Source organism: Natrix helvetica (assembly GCF_964273705.1).
Source record: "Natrix helvetica genome assembly, chromosome: 1".
NCBI classification, from domain to species: domain Eukaryota; kingdom Metazoa; phylum Chordata; class Lepidosauria; order Squamata; family Natricidae; genus Natrix; species Natrix helvetica.
Genome location: NC_138548.1, coordinates 116,607,320 through 116,627,225, shown reverse-complemented (window position 1 = coordinate 116,627,225; position 19,906 = coordinate 116,607,320). Strand labels below are relative to the sequence as shown.

The following is a 19,906-nucleotide window of genomic DNA, read 5'->3' as shown; positions in this document are numbered from 1 at the left end:
TTTACTCATCCCAGTGTTCTGACTGAATGCATTGGAATGTCCAGTCCTAAAATTAGCCTCCAAGACTGTTCCAAACAATTCTGTGATTTGTTAAGTCCAGAGCTAGATAATTGTCAATGGATCGTTGCCCAGATTTTCCAGAAAATCTGCAAGAAGTCAGTTCCAGAGAGTAAAGATTTAGACCCTTGTACAGTAGCCATAAGCCTGCAGCTCCCAAAATTTCTCCAGATTTAATTCTTTCAAGTGAACACTTCTTCAGTAATGCATAGGAATTTAGGTATGACCTCCGGGACTAATGTGTATGCACAGATGTCACAATGACATTTAAATTGATTTCCATGGCATAAGTACTGTATACATTTGCCATGGCAAGGTATCTCTGAGAAAGATACTTGGTGTGGATCAATGTCTGAAGCAGTGGTTCCCAACATGGGGCAATTTGATTTTTAATGGGAGCAACTTGAACCTTGTTGAAACCAAATTAATAGAATAGAATAGAATTCTTTATTGGCCAAGTGATTGTACACACAAGGAATTTGTCTTTGGTGCACATGCTCTCAGTGTACATAAAAAGAAAAGATACATTCATCAAGAATCATAAGGTTCAACACTTAATGATAGTCATAGGGTACAAATAAGCAATCAAATCATACTAGGAAATGATCAATATAAATCGTAAGAATACAAGCAACAGAGTTACAGTCATAAGTGGGAGATGGGCGATAGGAACAATGAGAATAGTAATGCAGACTTAGTGAATAGTTTGACAGTGTTGAGGGGATTATTTGTTTAGCAGAGTGATGGCGTTCAGGGAAAAACTCTTCTTGTGTTTAGTTGTTCTGATGTGCAGTGCTCCATAGCGTTGTTTTGAGGGTAGGAGTTGAAACAATTTATGTCCAGGATGCGAGGGGTCTGTAAATATTTTCACAGCCCTCTTTTTGACTCCTGCAGTATCCAGGTCCTCAATGGAAGGCAGGTTGGTCGTAATCGTTTTTTTCTGCAGTTCTAATGGCCTTTTAGGCTTCCTCTGCACGAGTAGGAGTTCATTTTTTGAGTAAAGTAAAAATTACCTATCATTAGGGCATCAGGATTTTAGATATGCTTAGATGGGGCATGGCCCAGAAAAGCTTGGGAACCACTGGTCTAAAGTGATAAATTGTAACCATTACCGTAGCAATCCCTTATAATCCGCTCCTGAGTAGTGTTTGCTTGGGAGAAGCCAAGATGGAGAAAAAACGATTTTTTAAAATGGCTACTTATGAGTCATCTCCAAGATACTACGGAAATGCCATCAGATGGTAGCTGGAACACACAATGTGCAGGTTCTTCAGATTAACACCAGTCTTACACAATTTATAAGCTCACTTTCACTGCGATGGACTGTAGCTCCTTAAAAACCCTACAAACATGACAAAGTCCATACAGCTTATTTGAAAAAAATTAATAATTGTTTTAGAATATAACAACACAACCCCTAGAAGCATTTTCTATTACAAAAGTCATAGAAAAATACAAAAAAAAAAAAAACAACCCTCCACAGAGTGATAATTTCCCCTCAGGTTACACCATGGTCCTTCCAGATCAGTAACATTCAATTGAAGAAAAGGCTGCCTGAGAATAACCAGTAGAAAAATAAGCTAGGAGTGCCAAAGAGACAGCAAAGCCATGTGTAATATTTAAGAAACAGACTGAAATCACACAAGTCATTCAATTATACATTCCAGCTCTTGAGATGGACCCTTGGCCACTTCCAACTTGGCAATGACAAGAGAGCCCTTGTTGCAATTGCTGTACACCACTCGTTTCTCAAAGCAAGGGCTGTTTTCAAAACAACACATTAGGATTAGGGGTGAAGGGAGAAGATCAACCACAAAGATATAGGAGCCGAAGCTCTTGTATCAAGGACAGGAGGTGGGTAATTTTCAAAAGGAAATTACGCTGGCGCGCGTGGTTCATTGAGGGTGAGGGTAACTATTTGATACAATTATTACGACGACGACAATGACAATTACAACCACCAGGATATTCAGCAGGAGGGCAAGAAGGTTCAGGCACCTGGCAGTAGAGCCATAGCTGGCAGCACTATTGTAGTCCCCAATCACTTTGCGATCTCTGGCCTGTTAGGAGAGAAGAAAGAAAAGATCCATTACTAGAAGCAACCCATAAAAGAACTATTGCCAACTTCCTGAGCTTCAGTTATGGCACCAAACTAAACAGAAAATATTATCTGCAAAACAGATGCCATGTTGATATAATGAGGGGAACTGAGAACAGGTCAAAACATCTCACTTGCAAAGATGAGCTAGGCGGAACAAATGTGGCTGAAACTTGCAATATTGTTCGTTATGTGAACTATGGTTTCTAGGAAACATACACATTTTTGTCTTTGCCTTAACCGTACACTCCAGAAATATAATTGGAATTACGTTGCATGGCTCCCATTACTATTCAGGAAACAGCCTGTTTAGGTTAGGTACAAGTATTCTTGATTTATAACCACAATTGAAGTCAAATTTTTCATTGGTAAACAAGATGGTTGTTAGGTGAGTTTTGCCCCATTTTATAACCTTTGTAGCCCCAGTTGTAAAATGAATCACTGTAATTAAATTAGTAATATGGTTAAGTGAATCTGGCTTCTCCATTGACTTTGCTTATCAGAAGGTTGCAAAGAATGATCACATGATCTTGGGACACAGCAACCGTCATAAGTACATGCCAGTTGCCAAGCATTCGAATTTTGATCAGGTGACCACAGGGAAGCTGCAATGGTCATAAGTGTAAATGGTCATAAGTCACCTTTTTCAGGTGTAACTTTTTTGGTAACTTTTTAAATGGTCACTAAGCAAATGGTTGTAAGTCGAGGTCTACCTTAGTTTAACACTAACTCTTTTAATGCATGTAAAAAGTGGCTGTACAGTTGTGTCTGCAGTTGTCTGGATTGTTGTCTACACTGAGTAGCAGCAAATTTTGAAATCAAGGAATTCGAAGAAGCATCATACACCTCTCTGTATGTTTTGTTAAATTATGTTTAATTTTGATCTCAACTGAGCACTGCACTCAGCTGCAGCTTTAAGAGTAGGATTACTTCTTTTGAAGTGAAGTTCCTCTTTCCACCCATTGCATTTTAAAACTGGTGCTTCAGAAAGCTTATGAGTTTTAGATGGAAATGCAGTAACTGAAAATTAAGGAACTCAAGAGTTTTGGTTGCCCAACTGCCAGAACAATTATCATGCAGCATACTTCTATATGTGAATGAATCTGGCCTTTTGTTAGAATTCTCTGCACTGGATTAGACATCTTTTCCTACAAGTGAACTGCTTACAGAGATTTCTGTGAAATTATCTAAACTGATTTGTGGATGTTGTGTTTTATGGGTTATATCTTAAATTACATTCCAAACAAAATACAGAGAATTATAATGATTGGACAGATTAATTCACATCAGGAAATACGCAGCATGATAACTGTACTGGCAGTGAGGACAATTTGATTTTTTCAACAACATCCATGGAAAAGCTCATGAGACAAAGCTTAGCAGAATGCATGAATTCAGCTGCACACATGGGCAAAATATTAACTTGGATGCCTGGTGATGATTTCCAGAGCAGATCCATCAGATGCCAAGCATAGTAGTAGATGGCGATATACCATGCAAATACTGTATTTACACTTCAGTATTTGCAGAAAGGTTCTGCAATCTTAGAAAGCAAAAGCAATTTTTCTCAACATTAAGTCAGGATTTGTTTCATCATAGATTCCTGAATAAACCATAACTAGCCAGGTTCACATTACATTCCGCTCCCTAAGTATGATGTAAACTTAGCCAGTTCTCTCTTGCCTGCAAAAACTGTACAAGATGGCAGGATGTGTACCTAATATGCTACTCAGATACTTTCATTCCTTAATTCTTTCAAGATTTAAGGCTGCTTCATACCTGCCAATGCACTGCTTAATAAATGCAGCCTCGGGTGCCACAGGGTGTTATCAAAACACTGTATCTTCATATCACTACACAGATCATTATTTTTAAGGACATTTGCCATCCCATGAAATATTGAGTCATGAAGTAATAAATATGAATGTTCAGGCTAGAAACCAGGACAGTAGCAATCGTGTCTTAAGCATGAAAGCCAGCTGGGTGGGCAGTCACTCCCTCTCCCTCTCAGCCCAATCTTCCACAAGTAGGTTGGTTGTGGAGAAAATGGGAGAAAGAAGGAGTATTAGGTATGTTCACTGCTTCAACCTCTTTATAAAATTAATAAAGATGGGATAAACATAAATAAAAATATATTATAGCAGTGGGAAAACTCCCCCCCCCTTCAAAATGAGAAATGGTACACCATGCACAATGTATATACCCACAGTTGACTTAACAATTCCTTACTCAATCAAACATTACGTTTTCAGGTGACAACCAATAATTAGGTTTTTAGGCTGGGTTCACACAACTTATTAGGATAAAATATGACTGATGATTTGCAAATCCAGCCAATGAGAAGAAGAAATTACAAAGTAGTAAAGCAGGGGTGTCCAAACTTGGGAACTTTAAGACTTGTGGACTTCAACTCCCAGAATTCCCCAGCCAGCTGAAGTCCACAAGTCTTAAAGTTCCCAAGTTTGGACACCCCTGTAGTAAAGTATCCTCTAACGCCTGATTTATACAACAAACGCAAAAAAAAAGCAGGTGCTGTAGGGGGAGAAAGCAGACCCCCTTTTTCGTGCGGAATTTCCACATTACATTGCACAGGGCAGCCCCACCGATTCCCTTCTCTGGGCTACCTGGCTTTAGCTCTCTAATTCCAAGGTCGCTTTCTGTTTGTATAGAGATATTGGACTATCTTAAAGAGGATCAAATCACTCCCAAATCACGCCTTAAGGCTCCAAAGGAGAAAAATCAATTCGCCGACAGGGCCACAGAGGAACGGCCTTAATGAAAAGATAAAGGTGTAAATGGCCTTAATGAACCCACTGCTAATTAGAAATCCCACAAAGCTCGGAGTACCGATAGTTAGGATCGACTTCTTAAGCCAGTTAACTTTAAAACGCAGGCGTCCGATCAGAACCTCGTTTTCCCCCAAATATGTCCTGGGAAGGGCGGAGAAGCGGGAAATGCACACACACACACACACACAAACCCAGCGCGTCTTCTCACCTTAACGGAAAAAAACAACGCCAAAAACCCAAGGCAGAAAATGTTGAAGTACAAGGTGGTGCAGAAGGACCAAATGATATGGTCGCGGGGCGGCGTTGTATAGACCTGCGGCGAGTGCATGCGGATCACCGTGGCCCCAGCCGGCGCCCCGGCATCGTCGAGGATTCCCAGATCATGCTCTTCCTTCAGCTGCTCATAACTCGGCAAGCCTACCTGGCCATGCATCGAGTGGGAGAACGGGATAGCGTTCGCCATCTTTTTCCCGGGGAGGAAGCGGACGACCACAAGGCTCTGAAAGTCTGGAGGTGGGGCTGAGCGATTTTCTCTGCACAGAACTGAGAAGCGGGAGATCGCTGCAGCCAGGAAAGGCGGTCCTCGTTGGGGAATCGAAAGTTGACTCTTCAGGGTGTTTCTCGGGAAAAAAATGATTTTAAGTTTCGCAATGTGTTCTTTATGCCGGATCGTCATATGTTTGAACATGAATTTCCACTTAGAGGAACGGCATAACTTTCGTAACCCTGTAGGCTCAACAAAGAATTCCATGTAACTAAAGTTAACACGACCTGGCCCTGAAAATTAAGTTACTTTTGGAAACAGATTTACCTGTGGTCATGGGTCAGGCAATGTGGTAGAACACATAAACCACTATTTGCCAAAGTAGGACCTTAACATTTTGAAGGGGAATAGTAATAAGGATATACCAAATAATACTATATAGATGATGCCTTTGTATACTTGCATGCTGTGAATATTTGTTTCCTGTAACACATATATGTTATGCCTTTTACTATGCCTGTTATGCCCTTTGTAGTTGTAACACAAATATGCCACATTAGACCCTTATGTTTGTATTTCCTGCAACTAAGAAAAAATGCTGTTATTGGGGTCTGTGAAGTATCTGGCAGTTGTCAAAATATAGGTCTCACCTTTGATCTGTTCCCTTCACAGCAGAGGGCTAAATGGCCAATGGTGAGAACAGAGGAAAGAGATAAGGCAGATAAGGCTAATGGAGGAATATTGTAACCTTTTGCAGGAATATACAAAACCATTAAGGAAACCAGGATATTATTTTATGACGTTTCTAACTGTATAAAAAGGAAGTACACTTCTCTGAAGTGTAACTCTTCCCTGCATGTATGTTGTATGTGTTTGGCACAGCTGAACATTTAACCTTGATCAAGATTAAATGCTACATTATTCAAGCCTCAGTTTAAGTTTCTTGTTTGGCATTTACGAGCTTAAGCGTATTATTATTATTGGGCCTTACAATTTCTTTACGTTGAATGTATGATTTCTTGGTCTGATTTTATCTGTCTAAAGCCAATCTTTACAAAACGTGGCTTAGCAATGTGGAATAGGGATTTGTGACGTATTTATTGTGGTTAACCAATAGCCTCCTGTGATTACCCTTATGTTTAGATCAATTTACCCGATTGCTATCAATATTAAACATACCAGACACTTGGCATAAGGCAATCGGGCTTATTTCCTTTCCAAAAATGTGAAACTATTGTGGGAAGCCACCCCTCTCCTAAAAGAATAAAATATTTTGAGGAATATTTTTTTAAAAAAATTCCCAAAGGGAGAAATAATTATTTCATCCATATACCAGAAGCCTCAGTAAAGTGCTGGTACAAAAATAGCTGAATTAACAGAAGAAGCCTTTTGACATTTTTCTGTGTATACAACTTTACCAAAAAATCCATCCCAAAGGAAGAATATGTCACACCAATTTGGTATGTCCACAAAAAAGCTACATTTGTTTCCAGAAAGTCACTAAAAGTTGACTTCAACCTGAAGACTTGACTTTTTTCATATCCTTTATTATTAACTACATTGCATTCGCCTCTGAAACAGAAATGTTACGCAGGTTTCTATAGCAACAGAACAGCAACCAAAGCATCAACAAACTAATTGGCAGAAGCTGAGGCAAACAAACGTGAGTGAGGGATTAAGGCCATGGGACAGAGAAGGAAAACCATTTTTGCATGCTCCAAACATGCTTTTTCAAAAGGCAATTGACTTTCTGGGTTTTTTTTGAAGACATTTTGCATCTCATTTAAGAAGCTACTTCAGCTGAAGAAAGTCCTGTTCAGGGGTGCCCTGCTGGAGGTTCGCAGGGGTTCAGAAGAACCTCAAGCTAAGATTCTGTGCAGTTTGGAGAACCCCAAATCTCATTCATGACTGGCCCCACCCACCCCTCCCCTCCCAGGAGTCCCAACACGGTCCGTTTTGGATGTAGGTAAGTGCAGGGCGTGTGCAGAGTATCGGGGAGGGCAAAAAACAGGCCTACCAGGAGTTCGGGAAAGCCTCCAGAGCCCGGGGAGGGCAAAAATGCCCCCCCACTGTGGTGCAGGAGGTTGACTAGGCCACGCCCACCATGGCCACTCCCACCCAGCAACAAGGCAGAGAACCCCTTGCTAAAATTTTTGAAGCCTATCCCTGGTCCAGTTGCCTCTTGAAAAAGCACTTTTGGGACAACCATGACCTGGATGACAGAATCTCCATAGACATCATTGTCTACTTGAATTAGTCCTTGGTTAGTGTTTCTGGTTACCCACTTTTCATTACTAGTACTGATTTTAATTTCTATGACAATGAATCTCATACAATTAGCTTTTCTGTCTCCCTTCAACATTTCAAGTAGATGACAATGCTCTTTAAACCACTTCTGATCAAGCATTTTGCCTGATGGTATGAAAACTTTAAGAGAAGGGTTTTAGCAGTGACGGCTAACCTTTCCCAGACTGAGTGCCCAAAGTGCGCTTGAATCCCTAAAATGCAATGCGTGCAACTCCCGTGCATGTGCCCCACTCTCCCACGCATGCGCATGTAACCCCCTGCACAGCCCCCCTGTAGGAATGAGAGGTAAAGCTATGTAAAGACATGCATAGAAATTACCATGATCTTGGAAACCTACAAGCTCACCTAATTAGCAGAACCAAATGCAGGAATAAAGGAAAGGTGATGCACAGCCGTTATCTTTAGCTCATTAATTCACCAGAGCAAAGGCATGAGGTATCCTTGGCCTGAATAGTATTCTTGATTCTCTAGGGAAGATTTGGGGGAGTGAACCTGTTATAGCAATGTGTTGTTGCTCTGTGCTTTGCTTGTAAAAACTTTATAAAAAGCCAAATAAACTCTGCGAAAGGCAGACAGATATTTTGGACACAAACTGCGTGATGGATTTCGGAAACCTACCCCCCCCCCATGCATGGACAGCAGAGACCTGAGTACCAAGTGGCCGGCAGGAGGCGCATATACGGCAGAGCTGAACCGGGGCGACGGCTCGCGTGCCAACAGGGCACTGCATGCCACCTCTGACTCGCGTGCCAACTGGTTCACCATCAGGGGGTTATAGGATTGATCACACGAACTGGTCCACTTTCTATGACTTCCTTGTATACTTATCCTACTTTGTTTTGCAATAATAAAGAGACACAATAGGAAGAAATATTTAAATCACAATCATGTAAAAAGTACCAGAATTCCACATTTTGTTAAATGTATTAAGTGTGAGCTACACCTTCCATGTATATAAAGACATAATAGCAATAGCACTTAGACTTAAATACTGCTTCACAGCACTTTACAGCCCTCTCTAAGCAATTTACAGAGATTGAAGAGGACTCCTTGAAAACAGAGCCAAGAAACAGCAAAGAACAAAAACCTGGTGAGTAGACCAGCTCTTTGGAAATTTCTGGGGTGAGGAGAGGATGGGAGATCACCCATATGTCCCAGAGGGCTGATCTTTGCTGGGATCAGCTTTATAAAAGCCACTTCACTAACCTTACTTTGTAGCCACTTTTGGAAATTGCTTATTAAGTACTGTAGGAAGTTATCACCCAGCCCTCTCCCAGAAAAATGAAATATCCTAGGAAATATTGATAAGGCAGAATATTATATTTTCCTGGATATGAAAAAGGGAGAAACACATTTTAAACACAAAGTAAATTCCTGCAGCTTCCTGCCCATCTCCACTTTGTCAATGGGCCATTAAGAAGGCCAAGCTACTCCACTTTACATAATAAAGAGTTCTCCTCTTCAACTCCAGAGTGATGGGATTAAGGCAGGATAATAAGCCTTTACTCAACTGACCACATGGCATCTAAACTCAATCAAACCTGGATTCAAACTCAGCCTAGAGGGTTGCCCTTGCACGGGCCCATGGGAGTCTGGCAACCAATCAGAATACATTTCTTACACAGGAACAGGAAACAGATAGGTGGGGCAGAACAGATTATAAAAAGCCCTGCAAGGCTCTTCTCTTCCCTTCTCTTCCCTTCTCTTTTTCTTCACCAACATTGAAGCATGTGATCACCTTCTCTGTTCAGGACTCAAGCCATGCGGTCCTGTCCACCATTAAAACCATCTTTCCAAGCTGCCCCCATGTTTCCAGTGTCTTTTTCCCCACGGAGCTGAACCCAGAAGGACATTTCTTCCAATGGTACTTTTAAGTTATTCAAATTCTTCAGAATAACAAGTTTAAAAATGCCGGATGGCTTTTCTTTTAATCCTGAATGGGAATTTTTTTAAATCATAAGCTTAAAAAATCTATATTTGAAATAAACAGTAAAAAGTTAAATAAAATTTTAATCTTATAAAGTTATAAACAGGGTCCAGATAAATTTGGAATATTGAAACTCTTACAATTAGATTTTGGAATTAATTATAAAGAACAAAAAAGCTGCTGATGGAAAATAGATTCGGTAAGTTTTGCAAGACATAATAAAGATAAGTAATTTTATTATTTTAAAAGGTAGACATTAGTGGGGACTAAAGATTCTATGCAGATGGTAAAAACACAAATGTACCTTTTGTTATATTAACTAGGACCTATACAATTATAGGGACGCGATGGCTCAGTGGCTAAGACAGATATTACAGGTAAGTACATGCTTGCAAATGGCTGCCCTATGCAGCAATTTTTTGAAGTTGCATTAGTGCTAAAAAAAAAATTCACAGACTTTGCAACAAATCCTTGCATTCATGATCATTGCAGGGAGGGTCCCTCAATCACATGATTGCCACTTTGCAACTGACTTGTAGCAAGCAAAGTTAATAGAGAAGGTGGAAGTAAAATTGTAAGTTGCAATTGTGATTCCTTTTTGTTGTGCTTAGTAATTGAGTCCCAAAGACAAAAAAAGACATTTAGTTTACCCAACATCATATATTACACCTTTCCATATCCTCCTATCTTAACAGGCTTTCTTGCTTCTACCACATCTATGCACTGCCTTTTCTTTCTTTTTACTCACCTCCTTTTCAGGATCTCATCAGTTCCATTCAAGTTTCTCACAATTTTCTCATTTTTCCCTCCCTCTTGACTCATTCAGTTTTCGTTCTTATCTTTGTTTTGCAATTCATCCATCCTGCCTCCTTGTTTATATGATCAAACAGCACAACATTCAGGCTGATCCTTCACTTAGGTCTTCAGTCCACATTCTTCCAGCATCCGTTCATTCTTGCCCCTATCTCCTAATATACTGTGTCCAAATAACCCATTTCCACTTTATTCAACTTACTTTTATGGCTTCTCTGATATACTCAATTTTTCACATGACAAAGTGTGCAGAATATTCATTTCTGCCACACTTTCATTTCCTGCACTAGATCATACACTGCATTAATATTTTTCAATATTTGAATATCTTAAAATTTCTTCATTCACTTTAGGAAACATTCAGGTAAAACACATTCATCTATTTACTCTTATATGTAACTTGCAATCAATAATACAATCACCTGGGTTTCAAAACATATCAATTCCATTCTATAGTCTTCTTATCAAATCCAGCAATTTGCTGTTCCATATTTATTCAAAACATTCAAACCTATTCATATTATGCATTTTATTTAAGTCATCAAATAAGTCATAAATTTTCTCATATTGCATAATGACTTGTCAAAGAGCAAAAATCTTGTGTACACTCCCTGCTGGCCTAAAAACTGCAGTCACTTCCCAAATTTTGCTCATAGTTATGTCTCCAATAAAATCCTGTGGAATATCTTTCCTGCCATGCTGAACAAGCTAAAACCTGTAGTTTTATACACAGTCTTGCTCCCTTTGTCTAGAGCAGTGATGGCGAACCTATGGCACGCGTGCCACAGGTGGCACGCTGAGCCATTTGTCAGGTTACGCGAGGCGCTGCCATGTTAGCTGGCCAGTGTGCAGGCGCGCGCTGGCCAGCTAGGTTTCACCCCTTTTAAAAGCCATTTTCGCCCTCCCCAGGCTCCAGAGGCTTTATAGCCTGGGGAGGGCGAAAAAAGCCTCCCCCCCCCCGGAAGCCCTCCAGAGGCTTCATGAGCTTCCCTGAAGCCTCCGGAGCGCAAAAAACCAGCCCTATGGGCAAACCGGAAGTTCGGGAACGGACTTCCGGTTTGCTCGGAGGTTCATTTTGACTACTCCGGAGGCTTCAGGGAAGCGTCCTGAAGGTCTCTGAAGCCTTCGGAGCGCTCAAAACGACCCTCCGAGCGAACCGGAAGTGACTTCCGGTTTCCTCGGAGGTTCATTTTGACTGCTCCGGAGACTTCAGGGAAGCGTCCTGAAGGTCCCTGAAGCTTCCGGAGGGCTTCCGGGGGGGGGGGGAGGCGAGGGAGACTGGAGAACAACCTTTTCTGTCCCCTTACCAGCCCATCCGGGAAGATGAGGAACGCGAGGGGGATCCCTCCCCCCCGCGGATGGGCTCCGAACCAGCGGAGCCTCGTCCTTCTTTTTAAGCAGGCAGCTATCAGAGAGAAGAAGGCAGCGCTGCTTGTGCAGCAGCCGAAGATCGCCTGCTTAAAGATCGCCTGCTTAAAGATCGCCTGCTTAAAGATCGCCTGCTTAAAGATCGCCTGCTTAAAAAGAAGGACGAGGCTCCGCTAGTTCGGAGCCCAAACGTGGGGGGGGGATCCCCCTCGCGTTCCTCATCTTCCCGGATGGGCTGGTAAGGGGACAGAAAAGGCTGTTCTCCAGTTGGGACCGAGAGAGGGACAGATAGACAGAGACACAGAGAGAGAGAGAGAGAGACACACACACAGAGTGAGTGATTGAGTGAGGGACAGACAGACAGACACACACACACACACATATACACACAGAGAGGAAGGGAGGAGAGAGAAACACAGAGAGATAGAGAGAGAAGGAGGGAGGGAGGGAGAGTGAGAGACAGACAGACAGAATGTGAGGGGGATCTCTCCCCCCGCAGATGGAGCCTCCTCCTTCCAATTGGGGGGATCCATGCAGAGGATTTCTCCCCCACCCACCAATTGGAAACGAGGTGGCTGTCAAAGCAAGGCAGCCCCCCCCCAGAAGAAGGAACAGGAGAGGAGTTCGCGCCAAACGCCTCTGCAGACGATCTTGAAAACCTGCGAGGTTGCTTTCGGAGGGGAAAGACGGGCAGCTGTGCAAAGGCTTGTTTTAAAGCTGCAGGCTCCAAGTCTGCAGGTGCCCAGGGAGGGCGGCAGGGGCAAATGCTGCCGCCTGCCCCCTCCCAAAGCAATATCACAGATTTTCAAGATAGTTCGGACAGGTGTTTTTTTAAAAAGAAAACCCTTAAAAAGCCGCAATATCTGGAGAGAGATCTGGCCAGCCCAAGAAGACATTTCTGAGAAGAGATCTCGCCATTTTTTGCATCGGGGCATGCTGCAGGGGGGGGGGGAGTGAAGATTTTTTCCAGCTGGCGCAAAGGACTTCCCCTGACTTGCTTTAGTGAGTACGGGCCCGCACCTCCACCACCACCAATCCGGAAAAGGTCTTTGCTCCCTCTCTCTTGCAGCAAGCCCCGATGCAAAAAAACGCCAAGGACTTGCGAGTGAGTGACAGGGGCGGGGTTTCCGGGTTCATTGACCAACCAGCAGAAACCCACCATTGCCCAGGTGGCTACATTCGGCCTATAAGACGCACCCAGATTTTCATCCTCTTTTTTGGAGTAAAAAAGTGCGTCTTATAAGGCGAAAAATATGGTAGATTTTTTAAATTTTGAGCCATTTTTGCAATAATGCTCTTCTAATTAAATGATTTTGAAAGTATTTGTGCGTTTTATTTTTATCATCCCATAGGAATGTATGCCAGCCTGCTTGCAAATCATGGCCTTCTAAGGTCAAAATTCTTTTATTCTTTAGCTCTATCCAATCCTTCACCCATGTTATTGTTACTGCTGATGCGTATAGATCCCAATTTGGTAATGCTAAACCTCCCCTCTCCTTGCTGTCTTGCATTGACTTTAATTTAATCCTCGCTTTTCGTCCTTGCCAAATGAACCTAGCGGTTATTTTGTTTAATTCTTGAAAGAATTTTTTACCCGGATTAATAGGTGCGGCTTGCAACAGGAATAAGATTTTTGGTAAAATATTCATTTTAATTGTTGCTATAGGTCCCATGAGTGATAGCTGAATATTTTTCCAATTTTCTAAATCTTTCTTATTTGTATCACTAATTTATTATAATTATCGTCTTTAATTCTGGAACATTTTGCCGACACCCAGACCCGTAAGTATTTCACTTTCTTAGTTATTTGCATTCTGGTTGCTACTTCCAGTTCCTCTTCTTGCTTTTTTGTCATGTTCTTGGTTATCATTTTTGTTTTATCTTTATTGCTCTTTAGTCCTGCCACTTCGCCATATTCTTTTAATTTTTGAATTAATTTCAGGCTGGATTCTAATGGGTCCTCTAGAACAAATACTAAGTCATCAGCATAGGCTTGGGCCTTATATTCTTCATTTTTGAGTCTTAAACCTTTTATTCCCTGGTCCTTCTGAATTTCATTTAATAAAATTTCCAGAGTTAATATAAACAGCAAAGGAGAGAGGGGGCATCCCTGTCTGACTCCTTTTTTATTTCAATCTTCTCTTAATTCTCCATTCATCAAAACTTTGGCTGTCTGATTGTTATAAAATCCTTCTATCATCTTTATAAATTTTTCTCCATATTTCATCTCATCCAATAGTGTTGTTATAAATTTCCAGATTACATTGTCAAATGCTTTTTGTGCATCAAGGAAAATCAGTACCATTTGTTTTTCTGGATGCACCTTGTAATACTCTATTATATCTAGGATGATTCTTGTATTATTTTTAATGTGTCTGTGAGGTAAAAATCCGTTTTGGTCCGGGTGTATTCGTTCATTTAAAACCTGTTTAATTGTTCCTGCCATAATTGCTGCAAATATTTTATAAACGGAGTTTAGTAATGAAATTGGCCTGTAGTTTTGAATTTCTTGTAGGGTGGTTTCTTCTTTTGGGATTAGCAATATTATTGCTTCTGTCCATGATTCAGGTATCTTGGCTTTTCCTAAAACTTCATTAAACATTTCCACTCCTAGCTCTTCCAATATTATTTTATTATATTTGCATAGCTCCACCGGTATTCCATCTGGTCCTGGGGTTTTATTATTTTTCTGGTTTTTCAAGACTAATTCCACTTTGGCTAACGTTATTGGCCTGTTTATCGCCTCCCTTTACTCTTTTGAGATTGGTGTTATCTTTTCTGTGTTTAAATAATGTTTTATTTTGTTTTCCTCCATACTATCTTGTGCGTATAGTTTTGTGAAGTATTTATGAATAATATGCTTCTTCTGCTTTGTATTGAATTCTTCCCTCATCATCTTTTAATTGATATATCATCCTTTTTTCTCTTTCATTCTTCAGTCTGTATGCCAGCCATCGTCCAGGTTTGTTGGCTTGTTCAAAGTAATTTTGTCTGGCCGCTTTAATTTTCTGTGCTAATTCCTTTTGAGTTAAGTTGAGCTTATGTTTGATTATCTCTCTTTTTTCTTTTTTAATTTTATTCTTTGGGTCTTTCTGTAGTTCGTCTTCGGTTTCCATAAGTTTCTTTTGCATACATTCTTGTTTCTCTTTTTGTTTTCTAGTTTTTCTCGCCATGTAGGCAATCGTAAGGCCTTGTGTATGCTTTCATAGTGACCCAGAGATTTTGAATTGAGGTGTCTTCTTTTTTATTTAGTCTAAAAAATAGTTGTAATTCTTTCTCCAGCATTTGAGTGTATTCTATTTCATTTACAATATTTGAATTCATCATCCATCTTTTTCTTCTTCTTTGACCTTTCCATCTTAATTTTATTGGATTAAAACTCCCACTCATTTGCTTCTATTTCAATTTCGTCTACTTGATTGCATAGACCAGATGAAATCCAAGCCATGTCAATTCTTGATAGGGACTGGTGGGGGGTTGAATAAAAGGTATATTGCTTTCTTGTTTTGTGCCTTTCTCTCCAAATATCATGTAATTTATATTCCATTGCCATCTCAAAAAAGGATTTGGATAGCGTATTTTTTTTGTTTTATTTTTCTTTTTGCTTTCATAGTCCATTTTTTATCCACTATTGCATTATAATCCCCAATTAAGCAAATATTTTCATATTCTAATTCATTTATTTTGTTGTGTAATTTCCAATAGAATTCCTCTTGTTTCTGATTTGGTGCATATATGACTATTAATAATATCGGTTTTTTTGTTGTCTCTAATTCAATCATTAGCATCCTGCCTTCTTCATCAGAGTAGACTTCTTTGGGGTTTATTTTTTCCTTTATATAGGTTGCTATCCCTCTTTTTTTATCTGCTAGTGCTGCATATAATTTCCCTAGTTTTTTGTTTTCCAGTAAGTTCTTATGTTCCCTTTAAATATGCACTTCCTGTATACAGATTATATCTACCTTCAGTTTCTTAAGTTTATTAAACATCTGCGCTCTTTTTTTTGGTGCGTTCAGTCCATTCAAGTTTATTGAAATAATTGTTATTTCCTGGTCCATCTTTAGATGGGGTGTTTTTTGTTGCTTCTGGTTTGTATCTGACTTTTCCCTCTCACGCCCTCCTTTTCTGCTCTCTCTCTTTCTTGCCTCTGTTCTTCTTTCCTGTTTCTTTCCTTATCTTCTGATGTTTAGTGGGTTAAAGTTTTTCATTGCATAAAAATCTTCTACAGTTAAATGCTCCTAGCAGTGATTTTTTTTCCCCCAAGTGATTTTGAGTTTTGTTTAACACAAAAGAGCAGGATGCAATACAGTAAGTCTTGGCAAGCTCTAAGAGTTTCCAAGAAGAGGTGTGGCAACTTATAATATCTCTTCCTCTGGAAAAAGACAAGAAAAGACAAGTTATAAACAAACCCCGTAAAGTTCAACAGTCCTTGTTCCAGATTTTAACAACAGAAAAATTAGGGACATATTAACAAACTTTTCGTTTGTTTCATTTAATATACCTTCTTAATTCTGTTTTCAAAAATTGCTTTGAACCTGGAAGGACATTTGCAAGATAAAAGGAATATATGCAGGGGTGGGCTTCTGGGAGTTCGGAGGGATTTGGCAGAACCTCTAGCTAAGATTCTGTGCAGTTCGGAGAATCACCAAATCCCACTCCTGGCTGGCCCCACCCACCCTGTCCCTCCCAGGTGTCCCATGTGGGCCGTTTTGGATGCAGGTAAGTGCAGGGTGTACACAGAGGCTCTGGGAGGGCAAAAAACAGGCCTACTGGAAATTTGGGAAGGCCGGAAACAGGACCTCTGGAGCCTGAGGAAGCAGTTTTCGTCCTCCCAGAGGATTGAGGAAAGCCTCCAGAGCCCAGGGAAGGCAAAAATGCCCCCCCCCCCGTGGTGCAGGAGGCTGACTAGGCCCCACCCACCACAGCCACGCCACCCAGCAAACGAGGGCAGAAAGGTAAAAGATTTAGGTGTGTGAGAAATGATAGTTCCTTGATCTCTTAAATATCCTTTTAAAAAACCAAGGGTCATACAGTACTGTGCAAAAGTTGTAGGCAGGCGTGAAAAAATGCTGTAAACAAAAAATGTTTTCAGACATATAAATAATGATTGTTTATTTTTGTCAATTTTCAAAATGCAAAGTGAGCGAACAAAAGAAAAATCTAAATCAAATCAATATTTGGTATTTTTTAGGTGGTTTTCTTGTGAAATCTCACCGGGGATTGTAACAAGGCTCCCTTTAGGAGCTTCCTGGAGGATGGCGGTCAGCCTCTGAGCTCCGTATGGCTACGGGGCTCCTTTTGACGGGCTGGGTTGCTGCTGGTCCTTTTTACGATCTGGAGGACCGGGAACCTACTCAATGACCACCCTGGCTCATTCTAGGACCCTAGCGGTCCCCCAGGGTGGTCCGACAGCAAAGGAGAACGAGAAGAATGGGCCGTCCGTTCAGCCGAAGGGGAAGGCCCCCATTTGAAATCTGCAGAGAGCGGAGAGCCGGGAAATGGCGGCTGGCGCGCTGACGTCCTGGCGCGCTGGCATGCTCCGGGAGGTTGCAGGCATCGGCGGCGTTGGAGTTGGCGTTTTGCAAGCCGTTTTGCTGGCGTTTGTTGGCGTTTTGTGAGCCGCGACAACCCGAGGTGAGAGCAGCGACGCCCTGAGCGGCTAGCGGCGAGGGAAGCGATGGCGACCCGAGCAAGGGACGGCGGAGGGAGGCGGCGGCGGTGGCGACCGGGGACGCCAAACATCGGATCCCCGACCCGTCGCGAGCCCCAAACCTACCAGAGGCCTAGCGGAGGCCATGTAAAGACCGAGCCCGGCGTGAGACATCAGAGGCGCCGAAGGACGCTGAAGGATGCCGGAGGCCGGCGGAAGGCCGGAGGAAAGAACAGAAGCTGGCTGGAGCGGTGCTGGGGTTTGGAAGGACTGCAGGGAGCCGCTGACCCTCCCCTCGCCCACCACGGACCATCTGCTAGCCCCTTACATTGAGTTTATGATCAGTTTAACCTCCCCCCACCGAGGACTGCGGACTATTGGCTCTTATTCATCTCTCTCGTCTTAGAACCCTGGCTGTCAATCTGTTTTGGTTCCTAATGGCATATATGTCTAACATCACCAGCACCCAGAATTGACCTCAGGCCCTGTTGAAAACTATAAGCCATCATGTATCTGAGGTCTGACCTGATTCTACTGCGGGAGTCCCCCTTCTCACAGGCATGGCCCTCCGCCCTTTCGAGGGCCCACCTTGATGACGGATTTATTAATCCAGAGAGGTGGAGGAAGCGGAGACTCAGGAGGTTTTTATGTAAATGTTTTTTAACTGTTTTACGGGGATCCAGGGTAGGGGGAAGGGTTAACCAAGCCAGGAATGGGAGCAGGACCAGGCGAACAGGTGGGGTCGGGAGGGAAGTGAGCGGAGTGGGGGAGGGGAAGGAGAATGACGTTCCTTTAGAGGGTTCCTTTATTCCAACGGTCGTAGGAAGGGGTGGATGCGAGGAAAGACGGAGATACTGCAGTCAGTTGGGAGACCGTGGTCGCTGGACACGCCCGGTCCTTTGTACCAACCCCCGCATTCTAGGTGGCCAGGGTCTACAGAGCCAGGGCCTGAGGCTGACGTTGTGCAACGCAAGGTCCGTTGTCAATAAGGCCCCCCTCATCTACGATTTGATTTCTGAGGGGGAACCGGACCTTGCAGGGATTACAGAAACCTGGTTGGGCCATGAGGGGGGCTTACCCCTCGTGGAAATGTGCCCACCAGGATACCGTGCATTCTATCAGTCTCGTGCCCGGGGTAGGGGTGGCGGGGTAGCGGTAATTGTACGGGAAGGTCTGGAACCGAGAGAATTCACCGTACCACAGATATCCGGGTGTGAGTCTCTTGGTGTGAGATGGGGCCCAGGGAGTCAGTTGGGCCTGCTGATTGTATACTTGGCTCCTCGCTATGCATCAGCGGCCCTGCCAGAGCTCCTTGAGATGATTGCAGGGATGGCGGTTGAAACCCCCAAACTATTAGTTATGGGGGACTTCAACCTGCCGTCGACAGGCGAGTCATCCGAGGCGGCTCGGGAGTTCATGGCTTCCATGACAGCCATGGACCTGACCCAAGTAATTCAGGGACCACACACGAGGGAGGCCACACGCTGGACCTTATTTTTATCTCTGGTCAGTGGAAGAGTGATCTGGGAATAGGGGACTTGGTTATTGCACCCCTGTCATGGTCAGATCACTCGCTTCTCCGGCTCGACTTCCCTGGCGCTACCCCCCATCACGGGGAGGCGGAACCAGAAGGTCCTAGATGGTTCCACCCCAGGCGACTGATGGAACCTGATAGGTTCCAGACGGAGCTTGGGCCACTTCCTGTAGCCCTGACCCGCTCCTGGATGGAGGACCTGGTGGCCGCATGGAACAATGCGGCGGCCGGGGCCTTGGACCGGGTTGCGCCTTTGCGGCCTCTCCAGTGGCAGCGAACCACCCTGGCCCCTTGGTTCTCCGAGGAGCTAAGGGTGATGAAGCGCCACAAGAGATGCCTAGAGAGCAGATGGAGATCCTCTCCCTCCGAATCTGACCGAACACAGGTAAGAGCCTACTTACGGACCTACCTTGTGGCACTAAGGGTGGCTAAGTGTCGATACTACGCCACTCTTATTGCGTCCGCAGAAAACCGCCCTGCCGCCCTGTTTCGGGTGACCCGCTCCCTCCTTTCACAGAGGCCGCGGGAAGCCCCCCTGCAGGGTAGAGCAGAGGAATTTGGGGAATATCTGCAGGACAAAATCGCTCAGATCCGGAGTGAGTGGGTCTCCCTTAGTGATCCAGGGGAGACGTCAGAGGCGAGTCTTGAGGGACCATTCTGGGAGGAGTTTGACTCTGTTGCCGCTGAGGATATGGACAGGTTACGTGGGCGACTGCGGGCCACCACATGTTTATTGGACCCGTGTCCCTCCTGGCTGATACTGGCAGCCTGGGAGGTCACATGAGGCTGGCTCCAGGGACTAGTGAACGCTTCGTTGAGCGAGGGGTCCTTGCCGGCCGTCTTGAAAGAGGCGGTGGTGAGGCCCCTGCTTAAGAAGCC

At 43.2% G+C, this 19,906-nt stretch overlaps 1 protein-coding gene across 1 annotated transcript; it reads right to left on the bottom strand.

The window, feature by feature from the left end:
• Window positions 1-481: 481 nt before the first annotated feature.
• Window positions 482-6,220, bottom strand: LOC309385137 (interferon-induced transmembrane protein 10-like). The gene is made up of 2 exons (XM_081939254.1): window positions 5,153-6,220; window positions 482-2,117 (listed from the first exon to the last, which is right to left on the bottom strand). Exons 1-2 carry the CDS (start codon window positions 5,693-5,695, stop codon window positions 1,953-1,955), a joined length of 708 nt encoding a protein of 235 aa, XP_081795380.1. The 5' UTR covers window positions 5,696-6,220; the 3' UTR covers window positions 482-1,952.
• Window positions 6,221-19,906: the final 13,686 nt, after the last annotated feature.